The 17636-nt window shown below is 51.7% G+C and overlaps 2 protein-coding genes across 4 annotated transcripts; one reads left to right on the top strand and one right to left on the bottom strand.

Moving 5' to 3' along the window:
- Positions 1–67: 67 nt before the first annotated feature.
- Positions 68–11031, bottom strand: PALB2 (partner and localizer of BRCA2). 3 transcript variants are annotated; one of them, XM_035563439.2, is made up of 13 exons: positions 10854–10972; positions 10103–10162; positions 9892–9994; positions 7666–9579; positions 6138–6946; positions 5449–5532; positions 4092–4253; positions 3510–3595; positions 3069–3230; positions 2803–2919; positions 2341–2428; positions 1154–1302; positions 68–318 (listed from the first exon to the last, which is right to left on the bottom strand). In XM_035563439.2, exons 1-13 carry the CDS (start codon positions 10941–10943, stop codon positions 84–86), a joined length of 4059 nt encoding a protein of 1352 aa, XP_035419332.1. In that variant the 5' UTR covers positions 10944–10972; the 3' UTR covers positions 68–83. The 3 variants fall into 3 exon arrangements, with proteins under 3 accessions (XP_035419332.1, XP_050569843.1, XP_050569844.1); XM_050713887.1 differs by lacking the exon at positions 68–318 and adding an exon at positions 326–464 and having other exon boundaries at positions 10854–10979; XM_050713886.1 differs by lacking the exons at positions 9892–9994; positions 10103–10162 and having other exon boundaries at positions 10854–11031.
- Positions 10960–17137, top strand: DCTN5 (dynactin subunit 5). The gene is made up of 7 exons (XM_035563481.2): positions 10960–11077; positions 11362–11430; positions 11532–11650; positions 12095–12206; positions 12866–12968; positions 13340–13431; positions 16888–17137. The coding sequence occupies exons 1-7, from the start codon at positions 11030–11032 to the stop codon at positions 16906–16908; spliced, it is 564 nt and encodes a 187-aa protein (XP_035419374.1). The 5' UTR covers positions 10960–11029; the 3' UTR covers positions 16909–17137.
- Positions 17138–17636: the final 499 nt, after the last annotated feature.

The following is a 17636-nucleotide window of genomic DNA, read 5'->3' as shown; positions in this document are numbered from 1 at the left end:
CCGAGACCCCCCCCAGTCCCCCCGGGACCCCCCCGTCCCCCCAGCCCCCGGCGCACAGACGGAGCCGTCCCGCACACAGCCGTTTAATGTCCCGGCGGGGCGCCGGGCGCCGCGTAGCGGTACAGGCAGACGCTGCCGTCGCCGCGCCCCGCCAGCAGCCCCGCGCCCGCCGCGCCCCAGCGGACCAGGGCCCAGCCCCCGGCGGGGCCCGGCGGCAGCAGCGCCGTGCAGCGCCCCAGCAGCAGGTCCCACACCGCGATGGCTCCCGAGGACAGCACGGCCGCGGCAAGGGCGTCCTTCACCTCGCCCTCCACGTACCTGGGGGCAGACGGGAGGGTCACGCCGCGGAAAACGCGAGTACAGCGTTTTCTAAATCGCACCTCTTTTCACCCAGAACGTTAACGAGCGAATTTAAGCCGACCCTAGGAAGCCGGGTTACGCTCCCTACCGCGTCTCCGGCACACCTGAAAGAAGAGCTGTTAAGGCAACCCTCCCCTGCTCTCAGTACGTGAAAGTTGTTCCGTCAGCCAAGATCTCAATCTGCTAATCCTCGTGCACGTAGGAAATATTATGACGGATGCAAGAAAGCGCGTTGCGAGACTGAGCCTCAAAGGGCTTAGTCTTCAAAACACAAGATGGAGGAAGGAAAAGGTCATCTGACTGCAACCAGCTGCTTAACATCAATAAACCTAGCAAAGCATTACTTAACATCACAAGGCCTGGAACAGTCTCATTTGCGGAGACTTTCTCAGGAGGTTTCTGACTAGGGAGCTTGCCTGGTGACTGCAGTTACAGCATTTCCACAGTCACTTTCTGTGGAAAAAAGAAGCAAGCGTACGGCACGCAGAACATCAGTTCTCCTGCTTGCTCACACAGCCCTGGTGAGCAGAGCCCCTTGCCGAGCCGTGACGCAGGGAGCTCAGAGGTCAGCTCCCAGACTTGGCAGGAAGCGGGCAGGAAACAGCCCACACCCTCACTGCATTCTAGCGTATGTGCAGTGCAAATGGAAGCGATGGATGGCAGCCCCCTTATCATCGTCAGCACAGCAAGCGGAACCGTGCCAGCAGCGCTGCTCGGCTCGTTAACGGATTCTCCTCAAAACCCCCTCCAAGGTATTGTGAAGATGAGCACGCAGGGTCCACAAAGTACTTGCCTTCCAGCATGGCCGGGTGGGAGGGAAGAGAAGATGACTCCAGTGCTTCTGGCTGTTTTGGGGTTGAATGCAATCACCCGGAATGCAGGATTTCCACAGGACTCGCTCTCTTTGGCGTGTGGATGACTTAAAACAACAAACAGAAGGCCCTGATACAAAGAGGAAAAATACATCACTAAAAACTACAGTAAGAGGGGAAAAAATCCAAAGAATTTTCCAAAACTTAATTGCTACATTCTCCCTACAATCAAAGCCCCGTGGACAGTAATGCATTATTTTTACTGAATAAAATAGAAATGGTTTACTTTCCTTATCAAATTAGATTAAAAAAAAAAAAGCAGCTGCTGACTGATTAGAGCTGATGCAATACAGCAGAATGACAGCTCAGTGATCCAAAGGATTTATGCACTTATCTTTCTGCTTGGAAAAGCTAAACTTGCTGTAGGATCCAGGGACATTTAAAGTAAAATTTCCGGGCCTCAGTTTAATCCCTAGGAACTTATAAATTTAACAAAACTCCATACAAACCAGCACAGCTGAAAACAGCAGCTCACAGAACAGCCACAGGCCAGCATGAAATATGCTCAGATAGGTGTTCAGAGGAAGTCTCCAAAGAGTCTGACTCAAACCATCACCATCAGACAAGACATTCTTGTCTCAAAAGGTTAAATGCTGACTGGAAACAATCAAATCCTTGATAAATCACAAAATCTACCTAGAATCACAACACAGGTGGAAGCAAGTGACAAAGAATCACGTGTGTGAAACTTGGCTTTGATCAGTTTATGTTCCTCGGGGATGTATGTTAATGACAGCCAGTTCAAATAGATTTTCTGACGACGGCAACATGCCATCACCACGCTGGCAGCTACCCGTGAAATGGAAGAGACTTACCAAGCGTATGGGCAACAGTACGCCTGCTACCCACATACAAGATGACCTGGCCTATGCCTTGGAATGCGCTTTGATGCATCACGCTCGCTTTATCAGTCAGTATACTGCAGAAAGCCAAGAATTTGAGGTAGCCAGTGTGGCTAGCAGTTAAACTGTTTTCCTCTGAAATATCTTCAGTGAATCTCAATTGAGATGATATTTCAATCCACTCTAGAAACCCACTCCTTCAAGTCGCCACCACCGTTAGTCAGTGCAGTCCATGCAGAACTGCGTGCCTTATTTCACATACGTACAGAGTCAGAATACGCTCGGTGGCAGATCGAAGCTGGGTAGGAATAACCAACGTGCATCTTCTTCAGGAGCTGGCCTGTTCTCAAATTCCTGCAGTTGGTGGAAAGACAAATTCTGACTGCATGTCCATCCTCAATCTGGTATTTTCTAACCATAGCTGTAAGCCTATGCACTATGCAAGACGGACAGTTTCGGTTTCACAGAAACCAAACTAAAACACAACACGAGGCCACAGGGAGGGATATAATGAATCGGGCATAAAAGCAAGTGGAATTGTAGCAGCACAGTTCATTCACTACCTACCTAACTGCACACCAGTTAAAGTGCCACAGTAGGCCCTTTGACAATTATCATTTCACCGGTAAATCAACAGCCAACCAATGCCACTTGGTAACGTCTGCAGCTGTCAGAGCCACCACTTACACCCGCAAGCTAAATCGTTTAATTGCATACGAAATACTGACCAAACAACAATGCTGTTCACTGCAGTGGTGCCGACCAAGGCATCTTTCACTCCTTCTACTTCAGCAAAAGCTAAAACGGTTTCTTCAGGGGGCATCAAAGTCTGTCCGTGCTTGCTCCTGAACAGCAGATGCAAGTAAGTGAGAACAGGCGGCCAAAACAGTAGGTTCTACATTCAGCACACCACCAGAAAGAAGAGGAACCAACACTTTTCTACATCTTTTCTTCCAACTGCCACCCTGAGACCAGACCAAACCAGAAGACTCACCTTCCTGTCTCTGAAAACGATACTACTTCCACTTCCTGCTCTTGCATGCTTCTGCTGCTGCTGACCAGCCTCCTATCCTTCAGCCCAAGAACAGCTTTTATATTCCCAGTTTTCACTAGTGATTGCTTGAATGAGTCATTCTCAGAAGAATGAAGCAAGAGCCTAAATTAGGAGAAAAATATGCATAATGACAGAAGGAAGCAAAATTCAAACATACCACAGCATATAAAAATAAGCATATGCTTAAACAGTCTAGCACCTCTAGGGTGAATAAGCAAATCTTTTCAGTTGATTTTTAGAAATCCCTCCCATATTTTCCAACTGTTAAAGCAACTGAGAATATGACTCATTAGTAAGAGACAATTTCAACCACCACACAAGAGGAGAGTTAAGCTGCAGCTATTCAGGGTGCAAAGCACTAGTAAGAAATAAATACGGCACCTTATTTCTCCAATCTCCAGATTTCCCAGTGCTATACAGATGAGATTACAGGTGTCCAGCAGAGGAATGATCTGTATTACAGGAATCTAGAATAGCAAACCAAGAATACAGCGTCACCCACAATGTTCCTCTTCCTTTGACTTCACTCCCATTTTCTAGAGTGTTCCACGTAAAATTACATGGGGCAGAACGAATTTTCAGACCCCTCTGAAGAAGCACACTTAGATGAACAGCTGAACTTTCGCTGAACGTTTACCTAAGCAAATAATCCCTATTGATATGAATCAAAAGATGTCTGCAGGGAGCCTAAAGATAAGAGCACAAGGGAGAGGCTGCAGTGCAGCCACCATTCGGTACACGAAGTTATCAAATTCCAGCAGGTAACATGCAACCATACAAACCACTGGCCTTCTGCATCAGCAGCATAAATCACTGCCCTCTCTTGCCTGATGCAATGAAATATTTACGCCACCTAAAGAACAAACCTTGTATCCGAGCCTGCAAGCTCCCTGTATCTTGGGAATTAACACACCGGTGCAAGGAAGTTGTTCTAAGTTCTAGAAATTAAGATTGTGTTCATACCTCTCCAAGCTGCCAAGTATAGACCTTTCCCCAGTGGTCGGGTGCCAGAGGTTTCCACAAGGAAACTGAATTCTCACAAGCAGTCACCACACACAGCTCTCTGCAGCCCGCTGCTTCCCACCACACGGTGCTCACGTCCACAGCACAAGAACTTGAAGAATCCTGTCCAAAACAAAACAGTGCTGGTTTTCTTCTGATGGATATGGTTGTCTGACATGGAGGTCCGGATTGAAAAGTTTGCTCGTGGTGACTCAGTGTGACGAGAATTTGAGGCTAATACTTAATTCTCAAGATGTTTGTTTTTGACTAAAGTGCCAGTAAGGCACCAAGGAAAACAAACCTGGTGGGTTGCACCCTCTGAGCAGTGAATAAATTAGCTCACTTCACAAAACTCACTTGTCACCGAAACCAAAAGGGTCCCCACTGAGCTCAGAGCTGGAACAGGGCTGGAGGCACCACGGCACAGCCACAACAAAGCCCGAGTACCGCCTACCTGTAGTCCTGCGCTTGCTTCCCTTACTTCACACGCAGAAGACAGGACTTGCGGTTGTACAGACTGTTTAAATCTGAACAAAGCGAGGGCATTCTCTTCTGCCCCGTAAGAAAGTTTTCAATTTCAGCCATATTATTGTTGGCTGAACCCACAGGGTTTCTTCTTGAGCAAAACTTTGTAGTTTAGCTTGGAAAAGCTAGAGGTGACCCGGCCCCCTGCGAGCTCATTTGGAATTCTCTTGGCTTTGCCACAGATGTTGCTTCCTTGCCTGCTAACCCTGCTCTACCCCCTGCAAGGTAAGAGGACAGTGAAAGGGCCCCAACACAGGACGAGACGGCTCAGCTGTGCAAACAGTCCTGGGCAAGATTTGCCTCGGTCACAGCACATACAAGCAAGGCTCTGTTCCAGAAGGCTGTGAACATCAACACACGAATTTGGCAATGCTGTAGTCCCCCTGCCCTGCAAAATTTGCTCCTTACTGGGTTACTTAGTCCCTGAAATGCTGACAAGAGGCCACGGGACAGGCACACTAGGGATGCAAGGACTAAGATCATTTTACCTGGGGCTGAAGAAAAATGCAGCAGTTCTGTTTGTTAAGGTACTTGCATGTGTTTAGAGATTTGTTATTCAGAAACAATCAATGAAATCCTTCCCCAGTCAAATGGACATATACGGGAACCTAGCCTTTCAGCATGCTCTACCACAAGTGAAGACCGAACTGATTAAATTAGGCAGCAATCTGGTTTTTTGTTTTGTTTTTTTTTTCTTCCAACTAGCCATCATGCATTTTTATTGCATTTTTGTTAAGCTTCGTATTAAAGAGATGCTACTGACTCAGTAAACAATTGTCAAATGTTATCCTACCTTTAGCTTTGAAACAAACTGCAAGTTCTCTTCTGTCAGGCCATCAAACAGTACTGGAGTTGACTGTTCTGCTTCATTTTTTTTCTGCACAAACAAGTAAAAAATTAAGATAAATTCAACTTCAAAAATTACATTCGGCACTTGCAAGAATGAGGCAGAAATGTAAATTCACTTTGCATGCAGCAGAGAGCTGTGATAGGAACACCTTTTTGTACTTGCATGCCTTTGGAAAATAAGAGATCCCAGACAGGTTATTCCCTGTTTTCACCTGGAAACTGTTTTTAACACCACTTTGCATCTCTCAGACCCATTCTCGCTGTCAGAAACAAGTCATTTTTTCAGCACTCCTTCCACACGTTGGACGTAGGAGACAATCCTAGCTGAAACTATTCGTTAAGGCAGACCAGCATTACACGGGTGCCAGAAACCTTTTGTTCATACACACGTTCCGAATGTGAGCACTGCCACCCACATCTCCAGTTTTATTAAGTAGGATTTTAAAGAGTTTGCTCTTGAGGTTAAAAGGCCTTTAGGCAACAGATGAAAACTAAACACTTAAAAACTCAGCTAAAAGACCGGCAGGGCTGGCATGCAAAGAGGCCTTTCCTCGGAAAGGTGAGACTGTGGAAGAGGGGACTCACCCACAAAACTAAGGCTTAGTACCCTTGGCAAAGAGGCCAGCTTGTTACCTGTTCAGGAGATCTGCAGGATCTCTGCTGTTTGCTCTGGGATTGCTGACGCTTCTCCAAGGCCACAGCCTCCTCTGATCTATTATTAGGATGTCTTTCAGCTTCTAAATGAAATGTTGTACCTTGTCCTTCCTCTTGTCTAGCAGATCCTGCACCACAGCTGTCCAAGTGCAGTGGAATGGCAGAGTCTCTGCATTCCCTATCATCCACGACCTGGGCAGGTGCTTCTTGAGAGGAACGCAGGCTGACTTGCAAAGGAGGTACAGAACATGTACTGGGGAAGAGCTCACTGCATACGGATGGTAGAACAGCTGGGGTTGCACCCAAGACAGGGAAAACAGATGAGGAAATGTGAGACTCGGGCTGAACGGGAGCACCAGTTGAGATAGTCCCCACGGGAGTAAATAGCAATTCATGTGTGGAAAGTTCCATCTTGGAAGCCGGGCTTTCCACGTGAGATGACTTGGGCGACCCACTTTTGAGCAGTGAAGTCAGATTCCTTTTGAGCCCTTTTTCTTCTGCCTTCATTTCTGCAGCTTGCATGTCCTCTGAAGCCAGACCATGCCCAAACACACTAGGAACAAAAGCCTCCAAGTCATTCACAGGGGAAGATTCACATTTCTCAAGTTTTAATAGTCCAAATTCCTCATCAGGTAGATGAAATTCTTCGATACCCAGTTTGGGGACCAGCCACTGGTGACTGCAGAAGGAAAAGAGAGAGCTGGAAGTACCGGCGTCTGTAGCAGGAAGACCAAGAGGAGCAGTACCCTCTGAATCCATTTGATGGCCAGGTCCTCCTTTGCTCTCATCTAGACAAACACAAGAATTCAAGAGAGAACGTCACATCAGAACATAAACAGCAACTAGCTGTTTCAGAATTTCTCATCTAGAGTGTCATCCGTTTTCCAAAAAAAAAGAACCATACCCATCTCAACACGTGGAAGTGGCACTTTCCTGGAAACACACTATTCCACAACTGCTCTGCATCAAGCCTGCAGCTAAAATATCACTGCCAAAGACAGTCAAAACTGACTGAGTGCCCGACCAGTTTGTTTGGGTTTTCTCCCAACATTTTCTCTTTCTACAATATTCCTGGACTTTCAGGTATACTAATCTTTGTTTCACACTTGTCAGCGCTAAAAAAAATAATCACTAATATGCAGACTCAGTTGGACAAACAGAGATTTACATCCATTTACTGGAAAATCAGGCAGAGTGTGCACAACATCCACTCCAAAAGGAAAGGCAGCTTACGAAGTTCCCAGCCCTACTCCTTATCCATGCACAGCCGTTCATTCTCTGTCACTGTGCTGAGGCAGAAATTTCTGGAATTGTGCAAGGAACACGGGCACCACAATGATCTAAATTTTAAAAACAACTTGTAAAGAAAAAAAAATAATTAACCCATATCAGACTTTCTTGAATAAAAATAAGTCGGTGCAAACAGCAATGCATGAACTCACTCATCCGTTTCCTTGCCTTGCTCTTGGGCTCTAGTTTTAGGGAGTGCTTGTATTTGATGAAATACCTTTGGAGGCTTGACTGTCTCTCTGTCTTGCAGAGGAACGCAGGGAGCGGCGTGGAGGGACGTTAATTGCTAGAAGCTGTTCAGCCCCGCAGGCTGCTTGCACGTGCTGACTCTTAACATGTTCCACCGGAGATTTATCAGACTGACACACACTTAGCTTGCGTTCCAGATCACCTGTGTGGCTGACAAAAGTTTCGTTCCTTGGGTTTGGAGAGTCACTTTTCTGCAGTGGATTTTGAACCTGTTCTAAAAGAGTCTTACGGCATTTGCCAAGTACTTGGCTTCCACCAGGAGGGTCGGCACTTGTTGGCTGTATCACAGCAGTTGCTCCAGACCCAAGAGCTGCAGCAACAGACAACCGTCTCTCTTCCAAAGATGACTTTTCAAGATCAGCTTCACAGTTTTCCTTTTCACTCGGATACTCATTTGATAGCGGACTACTGCTTTCCCTTGGTGTTACGAGATCCAAACTTTCTACAGGTTCCTGTGACGTTTGATTCACAAGAGGTTTGCAGGCAGGCTTTCTTCTTCCCTTTTGTTTCCTCTGCGATCGCCTCTGATCTCGCTTTGTGCTTGTGATGCTGCTTTGAGAAATTGACCCCGGTGAATTGCTGCTTCCACTGGATGTAAGAAGAGTTTTCTGAGGACTACTTGAATTCACTGGATCATTTTCCGTACAAAGAAAAGGGAAAGGCACAACTGCTGACTCCAAATCATTTTCAACCGTTTCTTGGGAGGGCTGATTTGAATTGGCATCTTTCTGCTTGCATTTACTTCGCTGACCTTTCTTGCTCCTGCCCAGCTGGCTAAGAATTACAGCATCAAGGTCCACTTTCCTCTGGCAATTAGACATGCGTCGAGTTGTCCTGACATAGTATTCAACTGGAAAGAGAAGCCCCTCAACCATCGTGCAGGAACTCAGTGCACTTTCAGGAGCTGTTACATTTTCTAGATGAGAAAGTCTAGACTGAATTTCAAGCTGTTGATTCTCCAACAGTTTCTCAGCATTGCCCAGAGCAAGATCTGAAGGAAGGGCACTTAAACCACCAGTGTCATTCTCATTTCCGTCATGGCTTTTGCTCTCCTTAATTATCTCGTTATTTCTGCCAGGGGGCAATACTTCATTTTCTGACGTTAAACCCAAGAGCCTGCGTAATTCTCCCTGATCTTCGTGTATGCTCTCACTGTCCGTTTGTTTTATTACCCTGAAAGATTCTTTTCCACCATCAGCACCGGCATCAAGTAACACAGATTCACCATTCTCTGAACACAGCTGTGCAGGTTCACGGTTATCGGATGTGGCCACAGCACCTGGGGGCTCAGGCTGCCAGACATCACTGCTGTCCCCCGGGACACACGGCAATAGCTCAGGCACTCCCAGAGGGAGACTGTCTTCAAGCACGTCTTGTAGAACTCCCAATTCAGCATCTGGAGGAGTTAAACTGTTTCCTTGCTTCCCCACGATTCCTGGTCTGGACTCGCTTTGGGCATTCACCTCAGTGCTTGAGAAACTGCGCTGCCTGAAGACTGGTGACCGAAGTTGCTCTGCACTGCCAGTTTGATTTTTCACCGTTTCATCAGCCTTGATTCGATGCACACCATGCACCGATTCCCTTTTCTCTGATACCAGAGCCTTTGTCCTCCTCCTCCTCAGCTTCATCATGCTTCTCAAGGTTTGGGTTTTTTTCTCCGCAGTTGCAGGCCTCGAGACTCCACAGCATGCATTTTCCTGGCGAGCCTGTATGCTTTCTGCCTGTGAGCTGTCCTGCAAACTAACTTCATTACTGACAAATTCAGGAGCGTGTTTAAGTGTGACAGAAGTTTTCCTCTCTGTGTCAGGAACCGAGCAGCTTTCAGTCTGTAAGGGACAGGTTTCGTGTTTGTCAGCACTAGCAGACTCGCTATCTCTGGAACCTGTTGGAAAAAATCTCACATGTGTAAAGCACTCCCAGCAAGGTCACACCCCTGGAAAACATCGCACAATAACGCTGGACGACCTTGGAGAAGCGAGAGACCGGGACCTTACAGTCACGACCGGAGAGCACCAGCGGACTGGCGAGGAGGGGAGAGGAGGGGAGTTACTGCGGAGGGAACGATCTCCTTCCCTTACAGCTTAGGGACGCCAGAAGGGCCGCCCGCCGAGCACCGCGGGCAGCGGACGTGTGAGGACGAGGCGAGCCCGAGCTGGGGCGGCTCAGGGGGCCGCGGGGCACCTCCCGGTCCTACCTGCGGGGCTGCGCCGCCCCCCCGGCTCCGCGGGCCGCCGCGCTCCGTCCTCCGCCGCCCTCCTCCCGGCGTGGCTCCGGGCCCGCTCGGCTCGCCGCGCCCGCTGGGGACACAGGGGGGGAGCGGGGCTCGGACCGGCCTCCGGGCACCCCCCGCGGGCCCTGCCGGGCCCGGCCCCGCTGCCGGCCGCGCCGCCGCCCGCCCCGCTCACCCGCAGCCGGCTGACGGTCTCGCTGTACTCCCGCCGCAGCAGCGCCAGCTTCTCCCGCAGCTGCGGGACACGAGACCGGCGGGTCGGGGCTGGGGGGCGCGAGCCGGGACGGGCCGAGCCGAGCCGAGCCGCCTGGGCATGGCCCGGGCCCCGGGCCCGGTCCCGGTCTCGGTCCCATCCCGGTCCTGATCCCGGTCCCATCCCCGTCCCAGCCCCGTCCCGGTCCCGGTCCCGGTCCCGGTCCCATCCCCGTCCCCACCCCGTCCCCGTCCCCGCCCCCATCCCCGTCCCGGTCCCGGTCCCGGTCCCGATCCCGGTCCCGGTCCCCAACCCCATCCCCGTCCCGATCCCGGTCCCGATCCCGATCCCGGTCCCACCCCCGTCCCCGTCCCCGTTCCCGTCCCCGTCCCCGTCCCCAACCCCATCCCCATCCCCGTCCCGATCCCGGTCCCGATCTCGATCCCGGTCCCATCCCAGTCCCGGTCCCGGTCCAGATCCTGGTCCCGGTCCCATCCCAGTCCCGGTCCCATCCCCGTCCCAGTCCCAGTCCCGATCCCGGTCCCGGTCCCATCCCCGTCCCCACCCCGTCCCCGTCCCCGCCCCCATCCCCATCCCCGTCCCGGCCCCATTCCCATCCCGGTCCCATCCCCGTCCCGGTCCCGGTCCCGGTCCCCAACCCCATCCCGGTCCCATCCCCGTCCCGGTCCCGGTCCCGGTCCCCAACCCCATCCCCGTCCCGCCCCGCCCCCACCTTCTCCCTCTCGGCCCCGCTCAGCGCCGCTCCCGCCGCCGCCTCGGCCATCGCCGCCTCCTCCCGTGCCCATGGCAACGGCGCCGCCATTGGTGGCGCCCGCGGCGGAAGCGGCGGCCGGCGGCGGGAAGTGACGCGCCGGAAGCGGGCGGTGGCCGGGCGGAAGCGGCGCGGCCATGGAGCTGGGCGAGATGCTCTACAACAAGTCCGAGTACATCGAGACGGTGCGGGGCGGCGGGGGCGGCGGGGGCGGCATCCCCCTCATCGCCCTCATCCCCATCCCCATCCCCCTCATCCCCCTCATCCCCCTCATCCCCCTCATCCCCATCATCCCCATCCCCATCCCCCATCTTCATCCCTCTCCTCATCCTCATCCCCATCCCCCTCATCCCCCTCATCCCCCTCCCCCTCCTCCATCTTCATCCCTCTCCTCATCCTCATCCCCATCCCCCTCATCCCCCTCATCCTCATCCCCATCCCCCTCACCCCTCTCCCCTCGTCCCCGCAGGCATCGGGCAACAAGGTGAGCCGGCAGTCGGTGCTGTGCGGCAGCCAGAACATCGTCCTCAACGGCAAGGTACGGGCGGCGCCGGGCCCGGCTCCAGCACGGCGCTGGGCACGGTGTCCGGTAACGGTGCAGGGACAGCAGCTCACTGACCGCTCCCCTCCCTCCTCCAGACGATTGTCATGAACGACTGCATCATCCGCGGCGACCTGGCGAACGTGCGGGTGGGGCGGCACTGCGTGGTGAAAAGCCGCAGCGTCATCAGGCCACCCTTCAAGAAGTTTAGCAAAGGGTAAGAGCGCTCCGTCCTTTGCGGAAGCTGAAATCTGCACGCCTAGAACGGTCCGGTTTGGCTGAGGTCCAGCCCCGTTCAGAGGGATGGGTTTCCCTTGTAACGATTTTATAATTAAGTCCCTCTACACCTGCCTTCTCAAATTTGCAGCTTTGCCTTGAGGGCTAATGGTCCGTTCAGACTGTAACGTGAAACGGCTGTGATGTAGTTAAATAGCGAAGCAAAGAACATGTTTCACTCGTTCTTCGCTTGTTTGTGATGTCTTCCTGTTGTTTATCCGGGCCCCCTTTTAGAAATATCTGGGAAAAGACCAGTTACTGTTCAGTCTTCCATAGCATCGAGTCTGCCTCTGGTTTTCCAGTTGGACACAGGAGAGTGCAGTGCAACTTTGGGCCTAACAGTCTGTACGTTGTGCCGCCTGAACAAATGACTCTTCTGTCACAGGGTCGCTTTTTTCCCTCTCCACATTGGTGATCATGTGTTCATAGAAGAGGACTGTGTTGTCAACGCGGCCCAGATTGGCTCCTACGTCCACATAGGCAAGAACTGTGTCATTGTGAGTGCTCTTTCTCAGTCTTTCCTTGAGTCTCTTGCGTATTGTTCAGGCTTTGTAGCGGCAGAGGAGAGGTATGTGTACCAGCCGCCAGGAGCGAGCGTGCTTACTGCGTGCTGTTCCATCCTTCGCAGAAAGCGGTGCTCTTGATTTCGCTGTTCTGAGGACGGCAGGTACAGCTGAGCACTGTTTGGAAGACCAGTCCCAAGAGCATCGTCCCTAATTTAGGCACTTCCTGAATAGCCGTTGTCCCCACGGCTCATGGGCCTGTCCAGGGGAGGCGGCCTTTTCACAGAGCACAGGCGTAATTGTGTTGCTGTGCGAACAATGTGAAATAATCAAGGTCTCTGCTGAACTGCAGAAAGCCTTGCTATGTTACTGCATGACCTGGGTTCTGGGTGCAAACTGACATAAATTAACGTGCAGTTGCGAGTGTGTGTGTTAGTCAAGAGCCAAAGGACTCTTTTCCTCAGGAAAAAATGGGTTGATGCAGTCCTTCAAGTACTGTTGGGAAGAACGTTCAGGGTAGAGATCTATTTGCGTGATCCTGTATGCAGAATGTATTTTGAAGAGTTAAACCTGTTGAAGCATAGGTAACTTATAAGGACTAGGCAAAAGCACCTCGTATTTTAAGCACAAGTTCTGTCTAACTGGTGTTTTAGGGTCGTAGATGCGTTTTGAAAGACTGCTGCAAGATCTTAGACAACACAGTGCTGCCTCCCGAAACAGTGGTCCCGCCTTTCACAGTCTTCTCGGGCTGCCCAGGTATGCTCCCTCTAATCTTACTTGTACGTAGATGTGGATAAGATGGATATTCTTACATTAAAACGAGATTGCTACGGCAGAGACTCCTACTGGCATTTTGTACCTAGCAAGGAAGGCGTAGGACGCTCGGTGAACTGAAAAGTCACGGTTTGACTTGTGAACCTCGCTGCTGTGCTGTGTGCTCGGTAGGTGGTGTGTGTTCACTCAGAACGATCCTGCTGTGTCGTTCTGCACGAGAGAAGAGCCCGTAGCTGCTCCCGCGGTATTTCCTTGCAGTTCAACCACAGTAGCTGCTCTGAACGTCGAACGTAAGCTCATTTCTGCTTTCTCGTGCAAGAACACCGATGGTCACACTCTTGTTCTTCTTCCAGGACTCTTCTCTGGTGAACTCCCGGAGTGTACCCAGGAACTCATGATTGACGTTACAAAGAGCTATTACCAGAAGTTCTTGCCGCTCACCCAGGTCTAGTAGCCTATTCACCGCGTTTCAGAGCAGGAAAGGCGCGTAGGAGTATTTGGGGGCAGGGAGAGGAATTTGTTCCGAGAGTCCAGGGCGTGGCCCTCTGCTGTTCCTGACCCCTCCTGCGAGCGTTCCTCAGCACTAAGGGTCTGGCCAAGCGGTGCCCTGGGGAAGCTGCTGTGTCTTGTTGTGTACCCTTTGTATGCTCATTTGAATGTAATTCATTCCATGTTGTCTGAGTTGTGTCATTAAATGTTCTGGAGTTAGGAGAGCTGGTTCTGTTCCCGTCGGGGCAGCTGGGGAACGAGGCCGAGCCGACAGAACATACGCTGCAGCCAAAGCCTGTCTTTCGTGTCTGTTCTGATCCTGACCCAAAGCCAAGTGGGTTTGCCTCTGCGAGAAGCAGCCTCCGTTCTAGACCAGCAGTGCTGTGTGGCTGATGGACTTGTCATAGGCAGATATTCACCGCGGTTCATCAGAGGCAATGCTTTCCTTCGGAAAAACATTTGCTGATGTACAGGCCTGTGTTTCGAGCTGGATAGCGTCTTCCTTTTCTCCCTGTGGACCGAGACTCTGTCCTGTGGGGACAGGATATCTTTCAGCCTCCTGTGATTGGCTTTAGAACTTCGGGTTGACATTGAAACTATCTTTAGACGCCTTGCCCGTGTCCTGGTATTGGCTGTGACAGAGCTAATGTTGTTCACAGTAGTTTGTTTGTTGCTGTGTTTTGTGTTCGTGATGAAAAACAGCGTTGATAACACGCTGGTGTTCTAGCTGTCGCTGAGCAGTGCTTGTGTTCGCTCAAGGCCTCCTCTTTCTCGTGCCGCGCTGCCATCGAGCAGCTGGGGTTGCACAAGAAGCTGGGAGGGGACACAGCCAGGACAGCTGACCCAGCCTGGCCACAGGGGTATCCCGTAACGACAGCAAGCTCGGCAATAAAAGCTGGGGGCAAGAAAGGGCGAAGGGGACATCCGGAGGTACGGCATCTGTCTTCCCACGTCACTGTCAGACGTTGCTTTCTTTGAAGCCGCTAAATACCTGCCTGCTGGTGGCAGGGGTGAATGAGTTCCTTATCTCGCTTTGCTTGTGCGTGCAGCTCCTGTTTTATCTCAACCAGTGAGTTTTCTCGCTTTTCCCTTTCTGATTCTCCCTCTCGTCCCGCTGAGGGGGAGTGAGCGAGCTGCTGCGTGGTGCTTGGCTGCCTGTTGGGGTTAAACCACAGCAGCCTGACAGGACGCTTCTTAGCTCTTAGAGTAGACACCGGTGCGGTGCTCTTGCCCATCATGCAGGGTTAGGATTCTCTTTGCTGATGCACGTTCTTTCTCCTGAACATTGCAGACCTTAGAGAGCCAAAAGGCTTTGGAAAGAGAAGTACCGTGCCACTCTCAGAGCTCAGTGCAGCAGAAAGTGGGGAATTAAAAGCAGACACTGGAGGTGGGTGAGAGAATGCTGCAGTTGTCCCCATTTGTTATCCAGTGTATATATTTGCAGAAAGCTCTTTGGTGCTTCTTTGCGTTACAAAACTGAAGATAGAAATTCAGACATCGTGGAAAGAGCGGACATTTCATTTTGGACAAGCAATACAGCAGGAATAATTCTTCCTGGGAACGGCTGTATGCAAGTCGGAGACAGCTGACGCTTGTGGGTACCTGACTCGGTACCAAACAATTGGCCAAAAGTGAATTTGCCTACTCTGTCCGTGTTAAATCTTAACATCAGCCCTCTGTAACTCCTAAAACTGGGGCTCCTGCATGTTGCAGTGTAGCAGCAGGAGGCCAGAATGCATTTGATAACGCAGTAAGCATACAGCTGGGAGATCAGCAGCCCTGGAGCCTGCAGCTGCTGTATATAGTGCAAAGTACTGATACCCCTCAAATAGCAAACGGCTGTACAAGTGCTCAAGTGTGTAGTGACTGCTGTTAATCAAATGTAAAACCACTGTCTGGTTTGTTTGTATTTTTACTGTACGTAAATTAAAGCCTCTTAAGTTGTTCAAGTAGCTCAAGGTTGTGACTTTTCAAACCAAACTTGAGACCAGTGAGGTTCCTGTTGTGCCTGCGCACGTGAGCCAGTCTCTTGGTCCGACTACGACAGCGCAGTGTCCGTGCGTTGAAGAAGTGAAGTGCGGCGTGAAACAGCTTCTGCTGCCGTGTCCGAGCTGATGACTTTCACCGGCAAATCATTCCAGCGTTGCTGGTTCGTAATGCCTCTGCTACAGCACGACTTTGCTTCACGTCTTCATGCTGAAGTGCAAGTGCCAAAGCCACCACGGTGACTGCGCGATCCTCCCTGCAGCCCTGGAACTTCAGACGCACCTATTTGGTACAGAGGCAGCTCCCGTAGTGTTGCTTCAGGCATTTGGAAACGGCCTGCTCTCGGAATCTGGCCGTGCCAGATGGCGTGACCCCCGCAAGAAACGCGGGAGCTGGAGCTAGCTTGTGGCAGGAAGCACAGCTGGGACAAGAAGACAAAGGGGTCTTTTTGTTGAAGCTGCGAGAACTGGGCTGAAATCTCCGATGCAATAGATCAGTTAGGTCACCTGTCTGCTTTCAAGAGAGGTAAAATGTTTGCTGGAAGCCCAGCTCCAGCAGGACGGTTGTATCACCTAGTCCCGTACTGGCTAGAGCTACCTGTTCCGTGACAGCTGTGCTCCTCAAGCCTCCCCTGAAGCGGGAGCGCAGACAAGCGCAGACGGCAGCTGTGCTCTTTCTGTGATCTTCTAGGCCGGGGTTATGTCCGTGTGAAAGGCCCAGGCTTGCCACTTTTTGTGGGTGGAAAAAATATCCAGTTGCAAGTGTTCTTGTACTACGTGTGTACTATAGGCAGCTTTCTCACTGACTTCAACTTCGGAAAATATTCAGTTCCTCCTGCCCAGAATCTTACCAGCCCTTGCAAAAGCCCTTTGCTGTGAGGGGCTATAGGAGGCCTACTCGGTCACAAGGCCTGACGGGTTTTGGCATTCCCACAAGATTTTCTGCAGGTCGGACATGTAGGTGTTCATGCTGCCGCTTGTGGGTACTACTTGGCCCCGTTAAGTGGCCGTCAGCCGTCTCGCGAAGCGTGGGAAGCAGCAGTGTACCTGGTCAGGGAGGGCCCGTGTTACCGTGTGTGCTGTGTTAGCGTGTGTCGCTGCGGGGCTTCAACACCACGGCCCTCTTCGCCGGGATTGCTTGATTAAAGACCACCGAGGGGCAGTGCGAAGCCGCGCTGCTGGACTGGGAGGGGGCAGGAGGCGGCGGCTGCCAAATTAAGGGAGGCGAGTCTGAGAGTGGAGTTGGGATTGCTGGTGGAAAAGTCTCAGAATGATGCGTTTCCACGCCCACTCGAGCAGCACAGCTGCAGTGCACTGAGGGGTACGTAGGTACACAGACCGTGACGCATTTCTCAGCCTGCGCTGCCATCCAGCGGGTTGCCAGCCTTCCGGCCTTAATTAAAACCTGTTTTGTTGTCTCTATCAAGGTGGCCTCTGCCAGGGTCTAAAAAGTCGCCACCGAAGATCCCAAATGCCCAGCAGCGTTAACGTCCCGTAGATTTGGCTACTCTTTCCTGTCCTCTGAAGCATCCCTCTGACCCGGGCTCACCTCTGCGCCGCTGCCAGCTCTCTGGAAAGACGGAGTGTGATGAGGCGGCAGCATGCTGCTGCGGCCCCTGGCGAATAGTTGCCTGATGTCAACGTGCAGTGCAGTGCAATAAAGCGTGACTTCTCACAGCGGGCTTTGCTGCATAGCTGAAGCGTAGCTGTAGGTGTGGGGGAAGCACTCTCGGGGAGGGAAATTCCTTCTTTCAGGAATCTTTTAGAAGTGGTCGCTTCAAACACTACGTCCCGTGCTTCCCTGGTCCCACGTGCTCTATTCCAGTTTGCTCTGACCAAGGGTGGCGGGCCGTACCGGTCACTCTCACGCAGGGCGTTGAGAATCCTCAGGAACATACAGCTGGGGCTTCACGATGCTCCTCTCTTCCACTTGGTGTCCACTGTCCGCTGCTGGGGGTTGTAGGGTAGGTGCTAACGTTTTGTTTCGGAATTGCGGCTGCTAAGTACAAGTTGTGGAGAGGAGCTGCTGACTGTTGGAGGGCTCTGTGGGAAGGCCGCGAAGGTAACAAACTGGTTCAGCGGAGCCTACGTCTGCTGTGCGTGGAGCAGAGTTTCCTGAGGTGGTCCGATGCCATCAGAGAAATAACAGTTTAAGTGTTGGCTGCCTGCCCTAGTG

The sequence above is a fragment of the Cygnus atratus genome, chromosome 15 (assembly GCF_013377495.2).
Source record: "Cygnus atratus isolate AKBS03 ecotype Queensland, Australia chromosome 15, CAtr_DNAZoo_HiC_assembly, whole genome shotgun sequence".
In the NCBI taxonomy this organism is placed as follows: Eukaryota; Metazoa; Chordata; class Aves; order Anseriformes; family Anatidae; genus Cygnus; species Cygnus atratus.
The sequence above is the reverse complement of the archived record's forward strand: the minus strand, read 5'-3'. Positions and strand labels throughout refer to the sequence as shown.

What these genes read in the sequence shown, in the direction of transcription:
- DCTN5 (XM_035563481.2), top strand. Translation starts at nt 11,030, where the DNA reads ATGGAGCTGGGCGAGATGCTCTACAACAAGTCCGAGTACATCGAGACG. An exon ending in ACATCGTCCTCAACGGCAAG is followed by an intron (nt 11,431 to 11,531) that starts GTACGGGCGGCG and finishes TCCCTCCTCCAG; the next exon opens with ACGATTGTCATGAACGACTG. An exon ending in AGTCTTCTCGGGCTGCCCAG is followed by an intron (nt 12,969 to 13,339) that starts GTATGCTCCCTC and finishes TTCTTCTTCCAG; the next exon opens with GACTCTTCTCTGGTGAACTC.
- PALB2 (XM_035563439.2), bottom strand. Translation starts at nt 10,943, where the DNA reads ATGGCGGCGCCGTTGCCATGGGCACGGGAGGAGGCGGCGATGGCCGAG. An exon ending in GGGGCGGCGCAGCCCCGCAG is followed by an intron (nt 9,580 to 9,891) that starts GTAGGACCGGGA and finishes TTTTTCCAACAG; the next exon opens with GTTCCAGAGATAGCGAGTCT. An exon ending in CTGGAGATTGGAGAAATAAG is followed by an intron (nt 3,231 to 3,509) that starts GTGCCGTATTTA and finishes CTCCTAATTTAG; the next exon opens with GCTCTTGCTTCATTCTTCTG.